Raw genomic sequence first — 22530 nt, forward strand, 5'->3', positions numbered from 1 at the left:
TTTGTTTTTTGTTATATATGTATATAAATTGTAGCAAAATTTGTTTTTGTCGTACATTCGATTAATTATATGCATTAGTTTTAGATTTTTTTTTTATGTGTTGTTTGTGGTTTTTATTGAGCAGCACAGCAAATTTTCATTTGTTACAACGAACATCAAATGCTTTGCTTTCAATACATTTTCTTCCCTTGCTAAATAAAATACAAAAAATGATACCAAAAAACAACGCGAATTTGGACGCGTGATGTAAACCGCATTTGCTCGGTCTCCTTTAGTTTCTTCTTCTTTTTTTTTTTTTTGGTTGGGTTTTTTAGTATAAAAATTTCTTTTTTAAAATAAAACTAAGAATTGCTTTTATTTAGGTTTTTATCTTCTGTTTAAGCTCAACAAAACTAACAAGAAAACTGTTTTTTTTTTTTTTTTTTAGTTACGTTTTGTTTTCTGCCCTTCTCGCAGTTTTTGACGCCGTTTTTTTTTTGTTTTTAGTAAAATCGTTTTGCCATTTTTTGTTTATGTTAGTTAAAATTAGACACAGCAACATGGTTTGTTGGCAGGGGCAAGTTTTTTATTATAGTTGTTTTTCTTTATGCTTTTAGTTTTTCTTTTTGGGTATATTGCTAAAAAAGTTGTTGGAAATTTGCTTTTTACCTGCCTGTTGGTTATTCGTGTTGCTGTTGCTTTTGCTGTTATTGTTAATGTTAATGTTACTATTCTCTGTTAAATTTGGCTAGAGTAACATTTGTGATTCAGTTGTTCATGTTTAGATAGTCGTTGAAGAGCTGCATGCAGGCTGCTCCTCCTGCCGGCTCCTCAAAGAGTTGCAGCTGCTGCTGTTGATGGGGCGTGGCATTCATGTTGTTGCTGTGCCGCCAAATGTTGGCCGCTTCTAGCAGCTCGCCCGCAGTTGAGGACGAATTGGAGCTTACATCTGAGGCATCGTTGGCCTTGTTGTTGTTTGTGTTGCTGTTGCCTGTGTTGCCGTCCTGGCTAATGTGCAGATTGCAGAGGAGATCGCTGAACATGTCCGGAACGAGCGTTGCTGCATTAGTTGGAGCCGCCGTCGGCAGCTCCCAGATATTCTGTGCAGCACTCAGCTTGGCATAGTGTGCAGCTGTTGTATTGCCCCAGCCGCTGCCGCCGGCGCCGCCGCCACCGCCACCGGTGGAGGACGCACCCGATGAGCTGGTCAAGGAGGCGGTGGGCGATGCAGCATGCGGCAACAGCTCTTTGGCCGCATAGAAATTGTCCCTGAGCTGAGCGCAGCTGGGCGAGGTCTGTGCCCACAGCAACTCCTTGCTGTGGCTGGTGGTGGGGCTGAGCGACGGCTGTGAGCCGCTGCCCGATGAGCAGCCGCTGGTTGAGCCGCTGGTGGAGGCATTGCTGCCACAGCCCCACAAAGCTGATATGGCCTCCGCCTGGGCCATGTGTGGTCCTGGCTGTGACCAGGCGTTGATTTTGAGGCCATTGTTGTTGCTGCTGCTGCTGTTGTTGTTGTTGTGTGAATTATGGCTAATCAATAAGTTATTAATACTGCTGCTAACGCCAATGCTGTTGCTGTTGCCGTTGTTATTGTTGTTTGCATTGCTGTTGTTTATGTTGCTCAATAAAAGGCCGTTGGCATCATGGCCCAGGCTCAAGTGGTCCAATTGCTTGAGCGGCTGCTGTTGCTGTTGCTGCTGTTGTTGTTGATACTTGGTCATAACATCCGCCATGGCCTTTCTGAAGCTATTTGAGAAGCTTAATTTGTGCTGCTGCTGCTGTTGTTGTTGCTGCTGCTGTTGTTGCTGCTGCTGTTGCTGCTGTTGTTGTTGCTGTTGCTGTTGCTGATAGCTGGCAGCGCGAGCAGCTGCTGCTGTTACCAAATAGGCGGCTTCTGTGGCACGCTGTGTGGCAGCAATCGCTGTGGGGACTGCTGCTGCAGCGGCTGCTGCAACCAATTGCTGCTGCTGTTGTGCTGGCTGCTGCTGCTGCTGTTGCTGCTGCTGTCTTACCTGCTGATGTTGCTGGGCGTGCGGATGGGCGCCAATTAAATCGGGATTAATTTGCTGCTGCAGCGGGGCGGAGTAGTCAATGGCTGCATTATAGAGCGGCTGCATGGAGGCCGTTGAAGCACCATTGGCACTGGCTGAATTTGGATTTGCGCCAGCAACCGTTGGTGTCTCCAACGGGGCCTCATGTTATGCGATCGCCTGCAGCCTCGTCGCATTGCTCTTGGCGTAGCAGTAGCTAAGCGGCTTAACAAAGTGTGTGTCCTGCGTGTTGCAAAAGGGGCAAGTGACACCATGCGAGTAATCGCTGTAGAAGCTCAGCCGCTGCTGCGGATGCATTAGCATCTTGAAGCAATTATTGCACTGCAAGAAAAGGAAGAGAGCATATAAAATAAATCAAGTTGGGATTAGCTTGAAATGCATTAGCAGAAATCTAGCCAGCAAACTGCAAAGTGTACAAAAAAGGGTGGAGCAATAATCGTTATGGAGCTTCAATAAAAATAACTGAGGCTAAACAGGATTAAACGATGATTTTATTTAGAAAACGATGATTTTATTAAGCTTTTTGCTTTAACTGAGCTTTATTGTAAATAAAAAATGTCCAGAGAAAGCATTTTGGAGCATTTAAACAAGAAAATGCAGCTTCTAGCTTTAAGTTACATATATTGTATAGTAACAATGTGCAATCAATTCAAATAAACTCATTTACAGAGTTGAATATGCTTTAAACAAAATTAAATCAATAGAGCCTCAAGTTTCAAATGACACACGTGGTATTTAGTCAATAAGAATAAGCACATTAAACGATTTTTAGGCATTAGAGCTTATAGCCTTAAGTTCAATAAACTGTGTTCATTCAGTATAACTATGCTCTCTGGAAGCGTTTAATATGCTTTAAATGAAGTAATTAGAGCTTTTAACTTGAAATTGTAATTCGGAATTTGGACTAACCTTAAAACGCTCGGCACAGCAGGGCATGGCCGCAAAGATGTCATAGGCATACATGGTGCCAAGCACCAGACTGGAGCCATCCCAGGGCTCGTTGCAGAATCTGAAAAGAGATGATTTTTTTTTGGTATAAAGATATGCAGTATAAACAGATTTAGTCCAGATTGAGTCCACTTGGGCACTCAGCACTCACCTGCAGCTGATGACACGACTGCTGGAGGTGCCATCCAGGCAGCTCATGCACACACAGGTCAAGTAGAGCATGCGTCCCTCGTATTTGACCTGGAAAGAGGGTATGAAAGGCACGTATTAAAAGGAGGCGGGCAAGAGGCTGGCTGCAAAGCCCAAGTTCACTCGCATAATTCATTCGCGTAACAATGAAAAATGATTTCTGGCAACTTTCTACACGGACGGAGGGCAGCTCCTTCTTATTTTTCTTTCCCTTTTTTTTTTTTGTTTGCTGGCGTATACAAAGGGCTTCAACGGGCGACGCGACATAATAATTTCAAATAAAATGCAAAATGCATAACAAACGCCCACGAGACGCAGGCCCTGACAGTGGCAGCCAAAAGCAACGAAAGAGTCGAGTTGGGGCGAGGACCAGGCACAGGCAATGGCACGGGCACAGAGCCAGGGCTCAGACCAGCCAGACCAGGCCAGTTGGCAATGAATTATAAATCCAGGTTTAAATTAAAGCGCAAGCAAGGGAATGCAGCATGGAGGTACGGTATGGGGAGGGGGCGCCATGTCAGACGATGCATGACAAAAAGTTAAGGCTGGAGCAGCGAAAGCAGCGCCAACTGTGAGGCAGGCAGCTGTGGCGTAGGTTGCTGCTGCCGCTGCTGTTGCACGTGGGTCGCATCGTGTGCGTCTCAGTGCAACTGCCACAACTGCAACAACAACAATTGCAACAACTGCGCCCGCTGGCAGTTTATTAGGCGCTGCCGTAATTATGCTGACTGAAATGGGTCATAAATTGCGAATGCTACAAAGGCGACTTAGGTGCGGCATGCCCCCAAATCCTACACTCAATTGCCCATTTCCCCCTTTGCCACATAATTTGTGCAGCTAAGCCAAGAGACAGTTTGCGACTTGGCTTTAATATATATTTTCTCTTCTCTATTTTTTTATATTTTTTTTGCCTCCTGTCAAATTTGCAGCAACTAATTGCAGCTGAAAGTTCTGGCCACGTGTGGGCGAGTGAAAGCGGGCGGCTGCGCGTGGGTGTCCCCCAGCCACATTTTTGATGGTTATTAATGATGAGCATTTAGGGTCTACAGATCGAGAGAGACAGATAGAGAGAGGGGAAAATGGTAACTTACCTCAATGCAGCCGCTGGAATGCTGCTTGGGACTTAGAAAGAAGGAGCCATCGACCAGGGGATAGCGATCGAATACAAGCAACGGCTCCTCGCACAATATGCAAGCGACGCGGCTCATCTGGGATTGGGCCAGCGAGGAGAGTATGAAGAGGCGTGTTTCATCGTTGCCATGATTGCCCTCGTCCTCAATCTGCAAGACGAACAAGAAGAAGAAAACAAATACAAAACGGTTAGCATATGTGGTCGGGAATTTAAAGAAAAAGTATATGTATAATCAAATATTGAGCGAAAATTTATGTGTATATATCTTAGGAAAACTATAATAATGCCAAGGTGCCAGGGCATAAACTCAATATGCTTACGAACCATATATAGCTACGTATGTGTGTGGCAGACCAAAAGCAGGACGTTGGCGTCTAAGCGCAACAACAAATGAACCATAAAATCCAAACGTGCCCAAGCAGCCAGCCAGGCACCCAAAGAGCTAGCGACGTGTGTGTCTAGTTGGCTAAGCCAAATGGCTAACAGGATGGCTAAATTGAAAGCACACACACAGACACATACGGGAACACACACACAGAGCAGACCTGAGTCAGGGCAATTCCCCAATCGATAATCAATATGGCGAGCCGCAGCTCTAATAAAGCCGTCAAGCAGCCAAAGTCAATACGAATGCCAAAAAAAGCCAGTTACATAATAGTTGCCTGACTAGTAGATTCCCTGTACACCAGCTTCATGCTTCCTTAACACACATGCGAGCTTCCTTTAATGTATACATGCACACAAAAACACACACACACAGCTTAGGCAGCGGCTGTGCTTCTTCTTGAACTCATCCTTCACATTAGGGTAAATAATATTCTTAAATAACTTTTGTCTCTATTGGTCGATTATGATAATATTCTTAGTACTGGAAATAGATATTTCAACAGCTGCATATTATATCAAAAATCAGGGCGATGGTTATCGAACAAATTGAGCTTTTGGGGGAAAGTTGTGGAAGAGAAATATAACATATGGAAGTTAAAAAAAAACTGATTTGTGTATATAAAACCAGAAGTTATATGATAAGTGTATTCTTATAGTTACCAAGGCATTGCTCATAGACATTTATCGGTCTGATATCAATAATCAATAATCAAATCATTTTATGGAAGCTAATACCTAGGCGTTTATGCAGACAGATAACAATATTTATTTTTAAAGCTGGCTGCTATCTACCTTATCCCGTTACATTTTGCATGCACAACTGTTGTATACCCTTTTTTCTAGCACATTTGCAATGTTTATAGGGTATTTGAAAAGGTGTTGAAGGATGCACAAAATATGGACAAACACACAAAAGCTGTGTGGCAGACACTAATCAAAGTTGTAGGAGTTCGACTACCGCACAGGTAATTGCCGTTTGTCCAGGTGACCGCACACACGCACCCACCTAAATAACGGCACAGACATGCTGCATTATTTAGTAATAAGAGCTAAAACACGAGAATGCCAGGACACGTACGTCCTAATCAATTGCAGCAATGGGACCTCAAGCACTACGTGTTATGTGTCCTAGCTACAAGGACAAGTTTAATGCACTTTTAATAAGACGCTCAGCAGCAGCTAAACAGGACAAAGTTCAAGAAGTGCTACATGTACATATCTGCTGCTTCTTCTTCTTCTTCTTTAGACAATATGCAGAGAGAAATATTGTGAAATGTTGTGCAAATATTTGCGAAGAACTTTTAATCTAAAGCCAAAAAGCATTTCGAATGTCTTCATTGTTGCGAGTTGGCCAAAAACACACACAAAACGAGTCGAAAAACAAAACAATCAGCAAATTAATATTTACACAAGGTGCTCTGCCCCCCTTACACTGCCCCTGCCTCTTGGGTGGCAGCTAGTCTCATAAATTCTATTACAACAATAAAATCAACGCGAGCTGGCATTAAACTCGATTAATCAATGTTTGCATTCATTTTTGGCCAGGCTCTCAGCTCGACAGAGGCTGTTGATGGTTGGGGGCGTGGCAGTTGCCAAGTAAACGATATGAAGCGCAAATTTCACTCATTAAACAAAAGAACATTTTGTGCAAGGAGACGCTTAAGCAGCAATTGTGTTGATTGAGTAAGGGGTGAGTGCAGAGGCGGCAGGGACAGCCGGGCTGGGATCCAGGGTCAGGGGTTGTGGCACAAAACAATTGCGCATCCAGGGTTACAGACAACAATAATAACAATATGTATATAGATATATATGTATATGTATATATATTTAATGCATAGACTCAACTTGAGCTCTGGACAAACCACTGCCACAGACATGCCATCAATTTCGAGCAATTCCTAAAGCTAGCCAAAAATAAATTCTATATAGCTTTGCTACGTGACAATTTGTTAATTTGGATGACCGAACGGTCAAGTGCCACAACTTGTTGCAACTGCCACAAGAGCCGCACAGAAATGTTTCAACATAATTTATAAATGTCGCGTGCTGCTTTGCTTGTTGAGTATTTGATGAAAAGCTCTTGCGGCATTTTCATATGCATGCAAATCATTTTCATTTTTATTGCTGCTTATTTATTAGTTTTTTTTTTTTTCAAATTTGTCAAGTTCGTTGGCCGAAATGTTGCAAGTCAAAAGTCGAAGTGCAATAAACTTATGCATTAACTTGGTTAAGTTGTCTGCGTGGCCAACAGCGGCAACAACTGGCGCTAATGAAGCCATTCAGTTGTCATTTCCTTGGCCAGCAGGAGAAGCAGCAGCCGCAGTAGCAGCAGCATAAATCAGCTTAGACAGCGTTTCGCTTTGACCATAAATATTCACATGCTATTAAAGGGTCGTGAAGTTGCCCCAGCAACAAACTCGGTAGCTCGCATTTCGGCTGCCACAAATCAAAGTCGAGGCATTTCGTTATTTCTTTTTTCTTCTTCTGCACTTACGAGACGAGGACAACATGTGCCACACCCCCATCGAGCCACACCCCCTGGAAGACAATGGCAATTCAATTCGCGTTGCCAAGTGCTACGATTTTCATAAACACATTAAATTAAATTGCATTTCAATGGGCTGAGCTGTGCGGCGGGGCAGGAGGGCGGCGGCCAGCGGAAAAGTGTCTCAAAAGTTGCCGAAATCCATTAAAATTGTTACTTTCTGTGGCCCATTTGATGGCCATAAATATTTTGAGAGCGAAATTTCATGCGTTGACTGGCGCCACTATTCAGACTGAGAGAGAGAAAAGGAGAGAGAGAGAGGGGGGCTGAGAAATCGCGAGTATTCGCTGTAAACATTTGAATTATTTGCTTCGTTATTTAACATAAATAAAATTTAATTGCTTGCTATTTTTAAACCTTTTTCACATATTACTTTTGATTTAATTTCCATTTGTGAATCCAATTAAAATTGAATACAGATTCAATTTTTTAATTTGCAAAATAGTTTATGAGAAATTTTGCGATACTCGTTAACTGTATCTGTATCTGTTTGACTTGCATAAAATCGTACAACGTTCATTACAAATATTTTGCATGTAAATTCCGTTTTAAATCCAATTAAGTTTTGCATTCACATGCCAATTCCATTTTACAAAATATGCGGCAGTTATTTTATATTTTCATTAAGAGTATCAATTAGTTGCTTTAACCAAGAAAAACTCATCAAATTTAAAAGAGTGAAATGAAATAGTTAAGATTAAAAGATAATGTTTTTTTTTTTTTACATTTTCTCACTGAATTTTTCAGATTTAAGAGATTTGATTGCAAGCATGTTTCAAAAATGTTCACTTACAAGACATTAGAAAAGAGTTTAGTTAAATACAAATTTGAATAAAGTATATGTTCACTTTTAAATTCACTTTTAAAATCCATAGTTTATTAACTTTAATATCTACGCTGTGCTTTTTTTGCAATTGTATCTTAAAGTTTCACTTTGCAACTCGTCCAATGACATTGCCTTTAAAGATGCGGCGTGCTTTGAGCGTTATTAAAAAGGCAATAAGGCAACTTTTATATTTTTAACTTATTTACGTTCCACATGCGACACACACACACATGTGTACTAGTGTGTGTGTGTGTGTGTGTGTGTGTGTGTGTGTGTGTGTGTGTGTGTGTGTGTGTGTGTTTGTGTCGTGTGTGTGTGTGTGTGTGTGTGTGTGTGTGTTTGTGTCGTGTTTGTGCAGACAGTAAACAAACATGAAAGTCGCTTTTTGCCCCTTTAGGTGTAGCTACAAACTCTTATTAAATATTTCAGTTGGTTTTTTCGCTGGCAGAACTGCAAAATAAATGCCGCTGCTTAATTTATGCGACACTGTGCAACGCCTCATTAATCCACAATTGATGTTGGGAGTCACGGCCTACTCTTATGGTGGGCGTCCTCTTTGCAACCATTTGATGTCAAACGATTTTATTAAGCCTGCTGTTGCCTGAGATCACAAGCCGGAAAAACTATCAACGTCAATTGACGATTGTCATTTGGGGAAATTGAAAAATTGTATTGGCGGAGGCTGGAGACAGGTTTGAGGAGCAGCAGGCGGGGGCAACAAATGAAACGCTTACGTGTGGGCGAGAAAAGACAAAAGAAAGCTGCAACAAAATGAATTACAAAATGCCACTCAAGGTGCTGTGGGCGTGGCCGCAGGCTCTGTTTAATTTAGCCAAGTGGCAGCCCAGATACAAGCGACTGCCTCAAATGACTTTTAATATTGCGGCAGGCGAACCAGCTGAGCTGAGCTGCTAGGGAGCTGCCAGCCTTTAGTCTGCTGCAGCAGTAGGAGAAGTAGGAGCAGCAGCAGCGGCAGATTAACTGGCAGCATTCAAAGCCAATGACAAGCTAGAACAACACAAGCGGACGCCGTATGACACTGACAATGAAATGGAATTGCAAACATGCCAAGCCCCTTCTTCTAGCTGGCAATCCCCTACACACCACCCCGAAGTCGAGCAATGGCATCTGTGACTGCAGCACAATAATCTTTAAAAGCAACCCAGGCGAGCAAACAGTCCACAGTTAAAAGGATATTAAATAAACGATAAGGTAAAATGACCGATAACGAGATACCCTCTATTTCAGCTTAAGAATTGATACTCATCATTTTATGGAGATTTTCCAAAAATTAGACTCTGCAAGACAGGCAACTCACACTTGAAACGAACCCACTTTTTGAAGAGTTGAACCAGCGACCACCATAGGCAGATAGACTGTGTTTCAATCGATGTTGGGAGGTACTGAATATGAATATTTAAACTCTATTGCTGTCAATAACTAACCAAAGATCTATTCAAATAAAAGCAACTACATTAACTGGGATTTGAACCAGCGACCAGCGCATGCAGACACACTGTGTCTCATTAATCAAAGTGTTAGAGTGCAAATCAGTAAATATTTGATATAATAAGTATTATTTCTATATAGTGTAGAACAAGCAATAGCTCAAATCTAATACGCTCAGTCTACAGTTCAGTATATATACTGAGTATGAAAGCAGAATAAAACATTGTCAGAACTTGTACAAATAGAGGCAAGAGCTAGGTATGGGTGTTTGGTAGGGATTTGGCAGGCGGGCGTGTAGGAATAAGAGTATAAGGAACTAGCAGGCGGCACTCTTATAAATGAAATGGAGTAATAATATTTTGCGACAACAAACGCAGCGTGGGGCACAAAATACAATAGCAAAATGGCAAAAAGGAACGAAGGCTGCATAGGGACTCACAAACAGGGACTTAGGGCGCAGCTGTGCCACGGGACGTAACAATGCAACCAACAACAGCAACAACAACAGAGCTGCAGACAAACAAACATTTCAATAAATTCAGAGGCAAAAAAAAAAAAAAAAAACAGCAGACAGACAATGAAAAACACGCAAAAGGAGTGCCAAAAGCAGCCAGGCAACGAGGCAACCGACCAAAACAGATACCAGACCAATGCCAGACGGAAACAGACCTCGCTTTTTGGTTAAAGAAAATCGCTCGGTGGCAGCAGGAGGCATGCTGCGGGTTAAGCGCTACTCGAAGTGGCTTAAGACCGTGTCGTCTGTAGCATGCAGCATGCAGCATGCAACCCACAACCCACCTGCCACCATACGACAAACTCGTGTCATTTGCACTTAATTCAAATGCGCGACACAATTGCAAACTGAAAACTGTATCAAAAAAAAAAAAAAAACAAATACAAAATACAATGAAAAACAAATGAAAAATGCAGAGGAAACTAAGCAAAAACAAATGCACTTCTTTATGTCTGCGTTTTAACTTCATTAGGCGCTGTGCAAATTTTTGATAAAGCTGCCTACGATCTGCTTTGCTTTGGTTCAGTGAACTTGACGTTTGCCTTTGGGTAATTTGAGAAAATTCTGTTGAAATATTCATATTGGACATATGCCAGTTGAATGTAGGACTTGTCATCAATGTGCAGTGTTCTTGGCTCGGCTTGTCAGAGCCACACAGTCGACTCTCAGTCACTTTTAATTCGTTTCTACACGCTTGCTGTGGGTCTTATGTGTTTGTTGTGAGCTACGTAACGCATTAAAGGACTCTTCATTGAGTACATAAATTAAATAAATACTTCATAAGCATTAGCTGAGTTTATTTGCTATTTAGAAGAAAATTATCCTGTATTGTACATTTAATTTTTTAGTTTTTATTGTTAGATAATTGTTTTGTATGATGCAAAGATATTTTTTAATAACAACTGAAACGGAATGGAATAAAAACGGACATCGAAATTATAGAAATTTTTGACAATAAATAAATACAAATTGCAGTTTTATATTAATATGTATGATAGCTAAGTATTATTATTTATTTATTATTTTGTATTTATTTTTTTCATTTATTTTTATTTTTTATTAATTTTTCTAACTATTAATTATGTTATTATTATTAATTATCATTTATTATTTTTTTATTTTATATTACAATTGTCGTATGGCCGCAAGTGTATTTAATAATCGACAGCTTTTATACAAATAATTTCTTAGGTTTCATCTCTTTTGCTTTTATTTTTTATTCAGCTTTTCAATGACATTTTTTGCATTTCGCCATTAGCTTTATTTGTTGTTATTGTTGTTGTTGTCGGGTATTCAGTGTCTCCTACTATCATTTATTTATGCGCTGACTTCGCTTTTTGCCTGGTCTGACCCTTAAATATCAATTTGCAAATAAATTGTATTTGCCCTTTTAAGTTGTTGTTGTTGTTGTTCTTGCTTGGCCAGTCTGCTTTATTTATCGTGCGTTCAATGTTCTATAGCATAATGGACTTTTATTGGCAAAGCCAATGCCAATGGCAAATGCTAAAAGCTGCCAGTCCTTCCCTCTCTAAAAACTAAATGCAATCTTGAAACACATTTTTTTCCTTTTGCCGGGCGCCCGTAAGTATGCTCTGAAATTTTGGCGTCTTACAGTTTATTGAACCGGCCCCGCGGGTTGTCTGCCTCATCATTTTGTATTTTAAAATGCCCCAAAGGCAATTATATTTATGTATATTTTTACATTTCGGATATACTTTAAATACTTTGGGCGGTCATGCTACAGCTGCCACGCCCCCTGCATTTAAGCAAGCCATTTAAATGCATTTGACGGCGTTAATAGTTTTATTATGGCCAATTTCTATGCAGCTAAAAAGCGCAGCAAATTCCACAGCCAGTCATAAAAGTTAATTGTTTAATTATTTTTCTATTTCTTTCAGATTTTTTGTTGATTTTTTTGGGTGCTGCGGTTGCATGCGTTTTATGATGTTACAGTAGATTGCTTTGATTGGAACTTAAGCCCTTGCATATTACCAGGCCAACTAAACGAACTGTAAGCCATTTGGCTGACAGAGAGACACACATACACACACACACACACACACACAGGCTTACACCCGCAGAAAGAAATTATACTCTGCTCTTTGGGTGTAATTTCTTCCACTTAAGTTAATACCCAGTCGATTTAGCGCTTAGACATACAGACACACACAAAAGTATTGGCACAGCAATCATTTTCTACTTTGCAACCATTTTGCGTCCGTTTTTGGTAACAAACATCCATGCAAATTAATTTTCCTGTATAAGCCAGTTAATTTCCTACAAAAATCAGTTAAAGTTTTGTAACAAAAACATAACAGTAATTTTATTAAATTATTTAAAAAAAAAATGGCACATTTTCCTGGCACAAAAGTATTGGCACACATAATTATAAATCCTAAAAATATTATATGTGGAACTTAACTAATATTTGGTGGGCAAGCCTTTCTGTTTTATAACAGCCTCTAAACGTTTTGGCATAGAATGAACCAATTTTCTGGTCGTTTCCGCCCCGATATTTTGCCATTCTTCCAATAAAACCGTTTTCAGCTGACTTTTGTTGGAAATTACCCGTTTTTTGACCCTCCTATCCAGTTCCTCCCATAAATGTTCAATTGGGTTTAAATCAGGAGATTGTGGCGGATGTGGCAAAACATGTGCCGTGTTATATGCCAGCCACATTTTAACAACGTGGGCCGAATGCTTGGGATCGTTGTCGTGTTGAAAAGTAAAGTTGGATGGTAAGTTTAGGTTTTCGGCGCTTTTTTTGAGGTTTTCCTTTAATATGCCTAAATAAACTGTTTTGTCCATTATCCCATCTATGAATACTAATTCGCCCACGCCCGCAGCAGACATGCAGCCCCATACCATCACTCCCCCGCCGCCATGTTTTACTGTTGCTGCAAGGTTTTTTTTTCGAAGGCAGTATTTGGCTTGCGCCACACAGTAACTTTGCCATCTGAGCGAAAAATATTAAATTTGCTTTCATCAGAAAATAGTGGCTTACGTCTAGCAACACGTGCACTGTAGTTGGCCTCATGCAGTACCCTTCTGATAGTCATTGGGTGTACCTCTTTTCCAAATTCATTTTTAACCTCAGCAGTTATTTGTGTAGATGTTATTTTTGGGTTCTTTTTAATTTTACGCACTATATCGCTCCGTTCGCGGTCACTTAAAACCCGAGGGCGGCCTTGTCGCGCAGAGTTTTCAAGGCTTTGCGATCCTTTAAAGCGTTGTACAATGCTGCGAATCGTGAAACGACTTCTTTCCATCATTTCACCTATCTCAGCATAAGATTTACCTTGCTTATGCAGATATAAAATTATTTTGCGTTCAGATTCAGTGGTTTCTTTTTGTTTTGGACTCATATTTGACTTTTTCTTATTGTTTAGGACAAAATGCAAGTTTTAATTCGACAAATATCTGTGATTTTAAATAACGGTAGGTTGCAACACATGTTCTTGCTAATAGCGTTGCCAGATGGGTAAAAGCATAAAAATAAATCGAGCTAAAAACTAAGTGTGCCAATACTTTTGTGCCAGGAAAATGTGCCATTTTTTATTTAAATAATTTAATAAAATTACTGTTATGTTTTTGTTACAAAACTTTAACTGATTTTTGTAGGAAATTAACTGGCTTATACAGGAAAATTAATTTGCATGGATGTTTGTTACCAAAAACGGACGCAAAATGGTTGCAAAGTAGAAAATGATTGCTGTGCCAATACTTATGTGTGTGTCTGTATGTGTGTGTATGTTGAGTGTGTGCGTTGTGTGTGCTTGTGTTTGTGCTGTTACAATGTGTATTACTGTGTAGTTGCTAGTGCTATTTCTGTGCGCTGCACGCGCTTATCAGTCCAGAACGAGCACACGGTGCGTATGAGTGATAAACTAGACTATTTTTATATAGGGGCACACATCGGGAGGGGGCGGGGGTGTTTAGGGTGGGCCTTATCGCCGTTGCGGATCAATGAACTTTACACACAGAGAACTACACTAATAATGCGTTATGCTCGCATTGCAATTCTCAGCTGATAAGCTGCCAATAGGCGCGGCAATTGGCATTTGCTTTTATCACACGCGCCGATAAGGCAGCAACAAGAAGAAGCAGTCGTAGAGAAAAAAACTGCACTTTTTTTGCATTCAACTAATTGGTCGCGGCTGGCTATTGCCTGGGGAGGCGGAACGTCAGGGGAACAGTTGAAACAAAATACATTCTTTGCTGGCCCCTTTATTTTTATTTTATTTTTTATCAACTGCGGACGCATTTTGAGCATATCTTTATAATTGCAAAAAACGGAAAAACTAAAGGGAAAATGAAAAGAAAGCAAAGCCAAGCGGAAAGCAAAGCAAAACTGAAATGCCAAATGGCTGTCTGCATTTTAATTACACGGGCATACACACAAAAAAATAAAAAATGAAACGAGCGAAAATTCTAACCTCGAATGCTCGAATACAATGGCCAAAATGGGCGTCAAGTTGCACTCTGAAAAACGTGGAAAACTTCATGGCAAAAGTTTGATTAAGAAAAGGCGCACGAGGAGCAGATGGGATTCGGTCTGTGGTTGGGTTGAGTGTCGCAAGTTCAAGTTGAAGTTGAACTTGCATTTAAAAGATTTTTCGGCTGCAACTTTGCAGCCACATTTCAGACACATTTTCAGCTAAGCAAAAGTTCAAAATGTGCTGCGTGAAAAATAAAATATAATTAAAAGACAGCAACAACAAAGCCAGCTCAAGCACAATGCAGACAGACAACAAACACGCCCACCGCACGTAATGAAAATGTCAAAATAAACACGACATTAAAAAATCAACCCCCCCACTAACCAGAAAAATGACAAAAACAAGAAACCGAAGCCAGTGCACTGCAAGACATTTTAAAGAGGCCAATAAAAGTCAAAGCAGCGCAGCAGCAGAAGCAGCAGCTAACTAGCAAGGCAATAACCGCACACACACACACACACACCGACAAACTCACTCACATACTTACATACACATATATGAGACCACTAATCGACAAAAGGCTGCCAAAAAAGACGATGCACTCGCATAGGTGTCAGACGTGGCGTATACGGCTATGCTAAGCGTGTCCAGACAGCCACGCCCCGTTCTTCATTTCAAGTGAAAACATTTACATAAATAATTAGCGACACTCTCAACTGCTGCATGCCACACTTGAAACAACACCAATTTTCAGCAAGTGCCACACAAATTGCAATTAATCAAGTGGGCGGTTGGGCGTAGTATTTCGTTTCTTTTAGCGAGAAAAACATAATACTTGCCGTCTGGCTGACAGTTTAACTGACTAAACAAGGTGCGATAAGTGTCCACGGGCAGCGCGAAATCAGCGCAGGACAATGACTAAGGCTGAAAGCGGTATGAGGAGCGGCCAACAGCCAGCAGCAGAAGCAGCAGCAGCTGTTGAAAATGAAAATGATTTAAAGCACATGGTCGTTGGTCGACTACGAGGACAGCGCCCCAGGATCATCACCCCAACTGCTGTCGCTGCCAACGTTCCTTTTGTTAGCAAGTTTTCTGTTGGCTAAAGCAAAGTTTTTAATGCTGCTCTTTAAATTTGAGTTCAAACACTCGGGAATTGTCTTTTAAGTGGAGCCAACCAGGCTTACCTTATGCTATGCGAAAACAAGTTAAATTACAAATTGAAATTCATGATCTGAGACCGCAAACAGTTGATGGTAATCACACTAACGAACATATTATATATACAAATATATTAAGTCCAAGCACAGAAAGCCTGCTCTGGGCATAAAAGCAGCACCAGCTTGAATTCTGCTTCAATACGTATGCTGATAAGTTCACTTATTTTTCTAACTATTAATTTTTTTTGTAACAAATCATATCAAATATGAGGAGTTATTCCAGTTTTAAGAATTTGGGTAAGTTAACAAAAGAAATATTTAATAAATATTAAGAGGGGCATTTAGCATTTGTATTAGAAAGCTATTATTTTAACTTATTATTATTATTTTAGTGCACAAAAAATGTATTTAATTTATTTCCAGGGTTAATATTTATTATTATATCTAAGTAGTTACTAAAATAAATCAGGCTGATAGCTGATTACTTTATATATATTTTCATAACAAGAATAAATAATATAATAATAATAGCATATTAATAAGATCGTGTATTATGTTATTTAATAAAAAATATAAATGCTAGGGAACTAAATATAAATCACGTTCTCTGCTATTAAAATCAAAAAATATTTTTAAACCATAAAAATTAAAGGAATATAAATAAGGTACTTTTTTGCAATATATAAAATTAGAAACTGTTTAAAAATCAATAAAAAGTAAAATTAAGTGCAAGTGCAAGATGTATAAAACCCCAAGAGCAAGAAAAATTATATAAAGAAAAAAATAAGAAATTTAAATGTGCTGCTCAGCCTAGGCAAGCTGCACTGTACATCTGCATATCTTAACCTAAAGCTATGCGGTCAGGTTACCGTAATGAATATTTTGCAGCTTGTTGGTAAATGGCTAAATTTTGTTTTCGTTCTTGCTCGAGTTACATTTGTGGCAATCATCCACACACAGACACATACATACGCACACACACACACGCACTTGAAATACCAAAAGCAACCATAGAAGTAATTAAATTGCAGTTGCGAGCAACTCCGTCAGCAACTTGTGGCTGAAGGACGAATTTTGAACCTGTGTCGGCGGCGTCGGACATTGAGTGGCTGCCAAAGTGTGGAGCTCAGGGGGCCGCAGGAGCCTGCATGTTGCTTCTTGCCTGGCTGGATTATCATTGTGAATAATTTCATTACACACACGCACACCTACACACACACACGCACATACAAAGCAAATGCAGTCGTGAGAAACAAATAAAATTTCGAAAATAAAAAAAACCAGCTAAGAGAAAACTTCAAAGCAGACAAGAAAATAAAAAAAAAAACAAGCAAAGGGCGTAACATGATTGCGTTTTCGACAACATTTGGGTGCAGTCGCAGGGGCGTTGGGGGCGTGTCTTTGCTGGCAATAGCACTCGTCGATAATTAATTTTGCCGTCAAGGACTCGCTCGCATCACATTTCAAACTAAGCGCCTTATTGGTATTGAAGAAGAGCTTGGCTAAACAAAAAAGGTAACAAAAAATAAAAATGAAAAAGACAAATCAAAAACCAATAAAAGGCAATACAATGAACGTAATGCATGGGACCGGGCTAGGACATGGCCAGGAGCAGTCGGTTACTCCTCGTCAGGTTCAATGCACCACGCGAGGCGCTTTATTTGACTTGATTTTATTTTTATTTTATTTTTTCATATTATTCTCCTCTTTTTGGTTATTTATTTAAAAGACGCTTAGACAAAGCCAGCCGCAAGTAGCAGGAGTTTAAGGAGAATTGGGCGGCAGCGCTTGGCGGGCTGCCCGACTGATAGCAGAGGCAGGCAGCGCGCATAAATTTTGCAAGCGCTGCAAAAATGGGGGAAAAGGAACAGCACGCCGAATATTTAATACCCTATGGCATGAATTTAATGAAAAGCTTCATTTGTGACTGATTTTGAAAAGGTACCATTTAATAAAAATCTCCGGTTTGATACGCCTTTTCGGATATATCTAGAAAAACCAACAAAGCTCTTTTTGCGACCGATTTTTTATATCGAGCTATATGCTATAGTTGTCTAATCCTGATAAGCTTCCGCTCAAATATAAGGAGCATAAAGAAACGAAAAATGAGAAATAAATTCAAAAGTTTAACGAGATATCTTGATAAACATATAGAACTTGATTCTTGGCCTATTATTCAACTGTAAGCCGGCTGAAGTCAATATATATACATATATACTTCTTGCAACTGGAAACAGATAGCATATGGTTCCATCGACTCGACTGTTGTTAATGAACAAGTATAAGGAATCCAAGGCGGTCTCCTTCTAGGCGTTACACATTTCGTGACAAAATGATAATAGCTTCTACAAGGGTATAGAAAAGCTTGTGCTGCCACAAGGATTCAAAAGGATACGCAGCGCGAAACGTTAAGTGCGCCGAATAAAAGAAGAATGAAAAAGGATATGCCAAAGAAATTGCAAACTTAAATCAATAAATAAAGCATAAAGCGTAGCAGAGCAGATCAGAGGCAGTAGGTGTGTGAGGGCGGTAGCAGGGGGCCTGGTGTGGATGCAGCAGTAGGAGTCAAAGGAGTCGCGTCAACGTCATTAAATCAATGCTGCCGCCTGTCGTTTGCCGGCAATAGATAACGAGCAGGACGACAAGGAGCAGAGGACTAGCAGCAGCAGCGACTGCAGCTAAAAAGTTTGCCAAGTTTACCAAGTGACATTAACACAAACGACGCCGAATGCGGGACGCAGGACTCTGGAGCAGCACATTAAAATATTCAAGTCGAGGTCTCCAGGACGAGACAAGTGTCTGCTGTTGCCGCTGCGTCCTCCCTGCCTCGTGCTCGTCTGCGGCGTCTGCTGAGATGCTGTCAGCGACAATGCGTTAGACAATGCCAAAAACACAATTGGGGCGTGTCCAGGACATCAAGTGAAGTGCGCATCAAGTGTGAGAGCCAGCTGAAGTGCGGGCTAAAAGCTTGTGCTAGGCGTCTGGTCCTAGTCCAGGCCAGCCAGCACAGACGCGGCTGCACAATTGTTTTTGTGCATGCCGTGGCAGCAGAATTTGATTGAATTGCACATTGACGAGTTGATGGATTGGTTTAATCAAATAGCAGCTAGGAGTTGCCAACAGTTGTGGCAGCCAAACCTTAAAGCGCATCGATTTTGCGCAGCCTTGGCCTTCAGACGTGACTCTTTTTGTGGGCAGAAAAAGCACGTGCAGCCGGAAATATATATATATGTTTGGTCTCCCAAACTGTTGTTGTTCTTGCCAAAAGTCTTAAAGCCAAAGCCAATGTGCCCGATAAGCTGTCAAAATGCCGACAACATTTGGGCAACAACAAAATTCGCAAATGGCTCTGTAAGAGCCGATGGCTATGAGAGCCGAAATCCTTTAATGTCCTGTTAACGATAAGCCGGCGGGATATGCAAAGGACTTGGCCAAAAACTAGCTAGAGACAACGAGCAGTGAATATTAAAACAAATAAGCCAACATAATGGACTGCCCCCAGGACACAAACACACACAGAGAGAGACAGAATGAGAGAGAGAGAGAGAGAGACATAGACAGAGTGAGTGCCAGACACAGAGCAGTGTGGACTCTGAAAGGGCAGGCGGGGCGGTGCAGAAATTGGTTGCACACTTTGACCCATGTCAAACAAGTTAAACAGCAAGGAAAACGTCAATAGACCAGCATGGAAAACGTGTTGGGCCAAAGCCAAAGCCTTTAAGACAGGTCTTTAATATTATTTGCCCTGGTCAATGACATGCAGTCGTCAGGTTAGTTAGTTGATTTAACTGCCAGTTAAAAATGAAAATATTTATTTGGCAATCAAATAGCAGACCCAACATGAAATGCAAATGTTTGTGTGCGCGCTCCAACTCGAGGCAGAGGATGCGACTAATTGCTGTTAACTTGAAGCTGTCTCCATGCCAAAATTAATGGTCACAAATTTGTGCAGGCTGCCCAAATTCCCGCCTGGCATTCAGGTAGTTACTGCTGCCCACAGTTGGGCAAAATAAAAAGGCGGGTTCAACAAACTTTACCTTTGCCTCGTAAAAATCAATAGGCGGCGTCGCTGTTGTCGTTCCCGTCGGTCGGCCTGGCCCGACTGTCGGCCAGTCGGGTTGCCAGTTTTAAAATACATTTTTCGAAGCGGCCAAAAAACGAAATGCGCATCAAAGGCACTTCAAATATCAGCATAATCATTGCCAGAAATGAGCTCTGCCACGGAGTCGAAGGCAACGTCGCCGCATAAACATTAACAGCATCTGCCATAGCTCGAAAAAACTGATGTGTCATGAGATACCCTGCATTATTACAAAGATTATTTTGAATCGAATTGATTCGAATTAGCACTACCTATTTATATTTTACTATCAACTAAACTTTTAACCAACCCAAATGTCCCACAAGGTTAGCCGAATCCCAAAATGAACTATTTAGAAAAAAAAAAGCTTGGTTCAAATAAAACGCTTTTAAAGTACTAGATGCCAATTCAAAGTAGAAATCAAACTATACGCGTTTCTTTTAAACTAAAATACCTGGAGTTTTTTAAAAAGAATTAATAAAGCCCCAGAATTTACGAGTCGAATTTAATGCCAGAAATATGGTTTGTCAACCATGAACCGAACCACTGACAGCTTTTTTGTCAGCCCTCGGATTGGTAGTAGCTGGTTACTAGAATGCATTTAGCAGCTTTTGCTTATAGTTCCTGGTAGTTAGTATAACCTTAGTATAGCTTATTTCTTTAATAAATATGCACAATACATATAGTATCTAATATAAAGATACTAGGCAATAGAGTGCGTATGTTGAAATGGCGGGATATAAGCATTTAATATTTATATCAATGCCATAAAATTCAAGTTGAATTTTTCACTTAAACGCTCAACTACTCTGTCAAAGCGTGCGTACAGGGTGTTTGCGACAAGCCCTTATGAATGAATAAAAAGCAGCAAACATAAGCATTCACTCACTCATATTCATACTCAAACTCACACTCACAAATCAGTCGAAACGATTCAAGTGGAAGTTTGCAGCAGACAGCGAGGTTTTCTCTCTGTTCTTGTTGTTGTTGTTGCTGTGGTTGCTGCTGCTATTTTTAGGCACCTTTTTTTAAGTTAGGGAAAAGCAAAAAATAATGAAAACGAAATTTGCAACTGCAGTTCGTGCCACAGTCCCACAGTACAGGAAAAGGGTGTTAGGGGGCGGTTGGAGGAGTAGGGCGAACGTTTCTGTGGAAACGTGACAAAACTTCTGGCAACTTCGAGTCAAGGAAATGAGCGGCAGTTGGCGACGATTGGCAGCAATCGATAAAACACGATCATGACCAGCAGCAGCGGCAACAACTGTTGCAGTCGCCGTTGCGGCACTTAATTGAGTTGTAGCCTTGCAATTGCCTCAACAGCTTGCCACAAAATGGGGCGTTGAACAATTTGCCGGCCTGCAGCAGGCGGCACGCGCGATAAGCAGCTGCAATAAGCGCCTCTTATCTGAGATAGATGCAATTATTAATTGGCGCAACATGTGGCCCACACTCCTTGCCTCTTGCCACTTGGCTAAAATATTACGCACACCATTGAGCCGCCAACTGTTAATGTTTTAGTTGTTGTGGGTGTTGTGCAGCCAGAGTGCCGTTAACTTGCCACAAATGGCCGGTGTTGACCCCCCGGGGGCTCAGTTGCACAACCCAAAACGGCAGCGCCGCCGTCGTCTATGGGAGTAGGAGTTAAAGGAGCGGCAGATGGAGTGTAGGGGAGGGAGGAAGACTTAGTCAATTTGATCGACTGCCTTTAACAGAAATTGTCTGGCCAATTGGCAGCTGTGCGAGCGAGCTGTGCATTTATGTACATAAGTAAATTTGTCTGCATTGCCAAGTCAAACACAAGCGATTCCATTGACTTGGCCAACAACGTGCAAATGTTGCCAACTCTTTAAAACTGTTGCCAGCTGAGCTAACGAATCAATAAACACAAAGTTTTACAAAACTTTTAAGTAGTTGAGTGCACTCTAGTTGCGGTTGTTAGCTTACGATCGATGGGTATTTTTGATTCTTAGCTTATAATTATTATTATATAAGATATTTTAATAAATATAAAGAAATTATGTAGTGTACCAATAATTATAATTTCTTAAAATTAAAAAGTTTTGGGACAGAATCAAAGTTGAGCTCAAACAAGCCAAATGAATTTAAGAATCGAAACAATTCAGACAAAATGATGACAATTGTTTGTGTACGAGATGCATTGATTATAAACATAAAAATTAGCGTATTTTACAAATTTTATAAGCAATTTGTGGCTAATTTATGTGTTTTGCTGAATGTGTTGTCTACTTTTTGGCTGGCCTTGAAAAGCGCTCTGTGGACGCAGAGAGAAGGCATGGGCACGGGCATGGGCATGGGTAGGGGGGCTGGGGTATGGGCATGGAAATGGTAATGGCAGAGCGACAAAAGCTTTTGCCTAATTGCGTCGCAATCAATTCACTGGCAGCAACAACAACAACGATAACAGAGCACCAAAGCAAAGCACATGTCATTTTTTTTCATGCTTATATCACATTGGTTTTGCTGTTGAGGCTTGCTAATTATTGTCATAGGTTAGTGTAGGCAGAGAGTCCAACAACAACAACAACAACAACAACAGCCACAACAACAAGCGAAAGTAATAAAAATTTAGAGCTGCTGCCGCTGAGCAGCTGAAAGCAAAAGTGTTTCGAGTCTCAGAGTTTCAGTTTCATTAGTTGTTACTGTAGATTGTTGCTGTTGTTGTAGTTGTTGCTGCTTTGCCATTTTTATGGCACTCTGTTTGGCATTTTAAGCATTTTCACAGCAACAATGTTGCCCACACACATTCGCGCCGAGCAGACAAACTTTTGTAGAATGCCAGCACGCCGCAGTCGCAATAATTACCAAGTGACAA

At 40.7% G+C, this 22530-nt stretch overlaps 1 protein-coding gene across 1 annotated transcript in view; it reads right to left on the reverse strand.

The window, feature by feature from the left end:
* Nucleotides 1–256: 256 nt before the first annotated feature.
* Nucleotides 257–22530, reverse strand: part of heca (headcase) — a 107801-nt gene continuing 85527 nt past the window's right edge. The window contains 4 exon segments of the mRNA XM_064696559.1: nt 257–2351; nt 2940–3039; nt 3130–3218; nt 4259–4447. Coding sequence (XP_064552629.1) covers nt 747–2351; nt 2940–3039; nt 3130–3218; nt 4259–4447 — 1983 coding nt within the window. The 3' untranslated portion in view covers nt 257–746.

The sequence above is a fragment of the Drosophila montana genome, unplaced genomic scaffold (genome assembly GCF_035044405.1).
Source record: "Drosophila montana isolate Dmon_TW-CO22-7 unplaced genomic scaffold, ASM3504440v1 contig_3848_1, whole genome shotgun sequence".
NCBI lineage: Eukaryota > Metazoa > Arthropoda > Insecta > Diptera > Drosophilidae > Drosophila > Drosophila montana.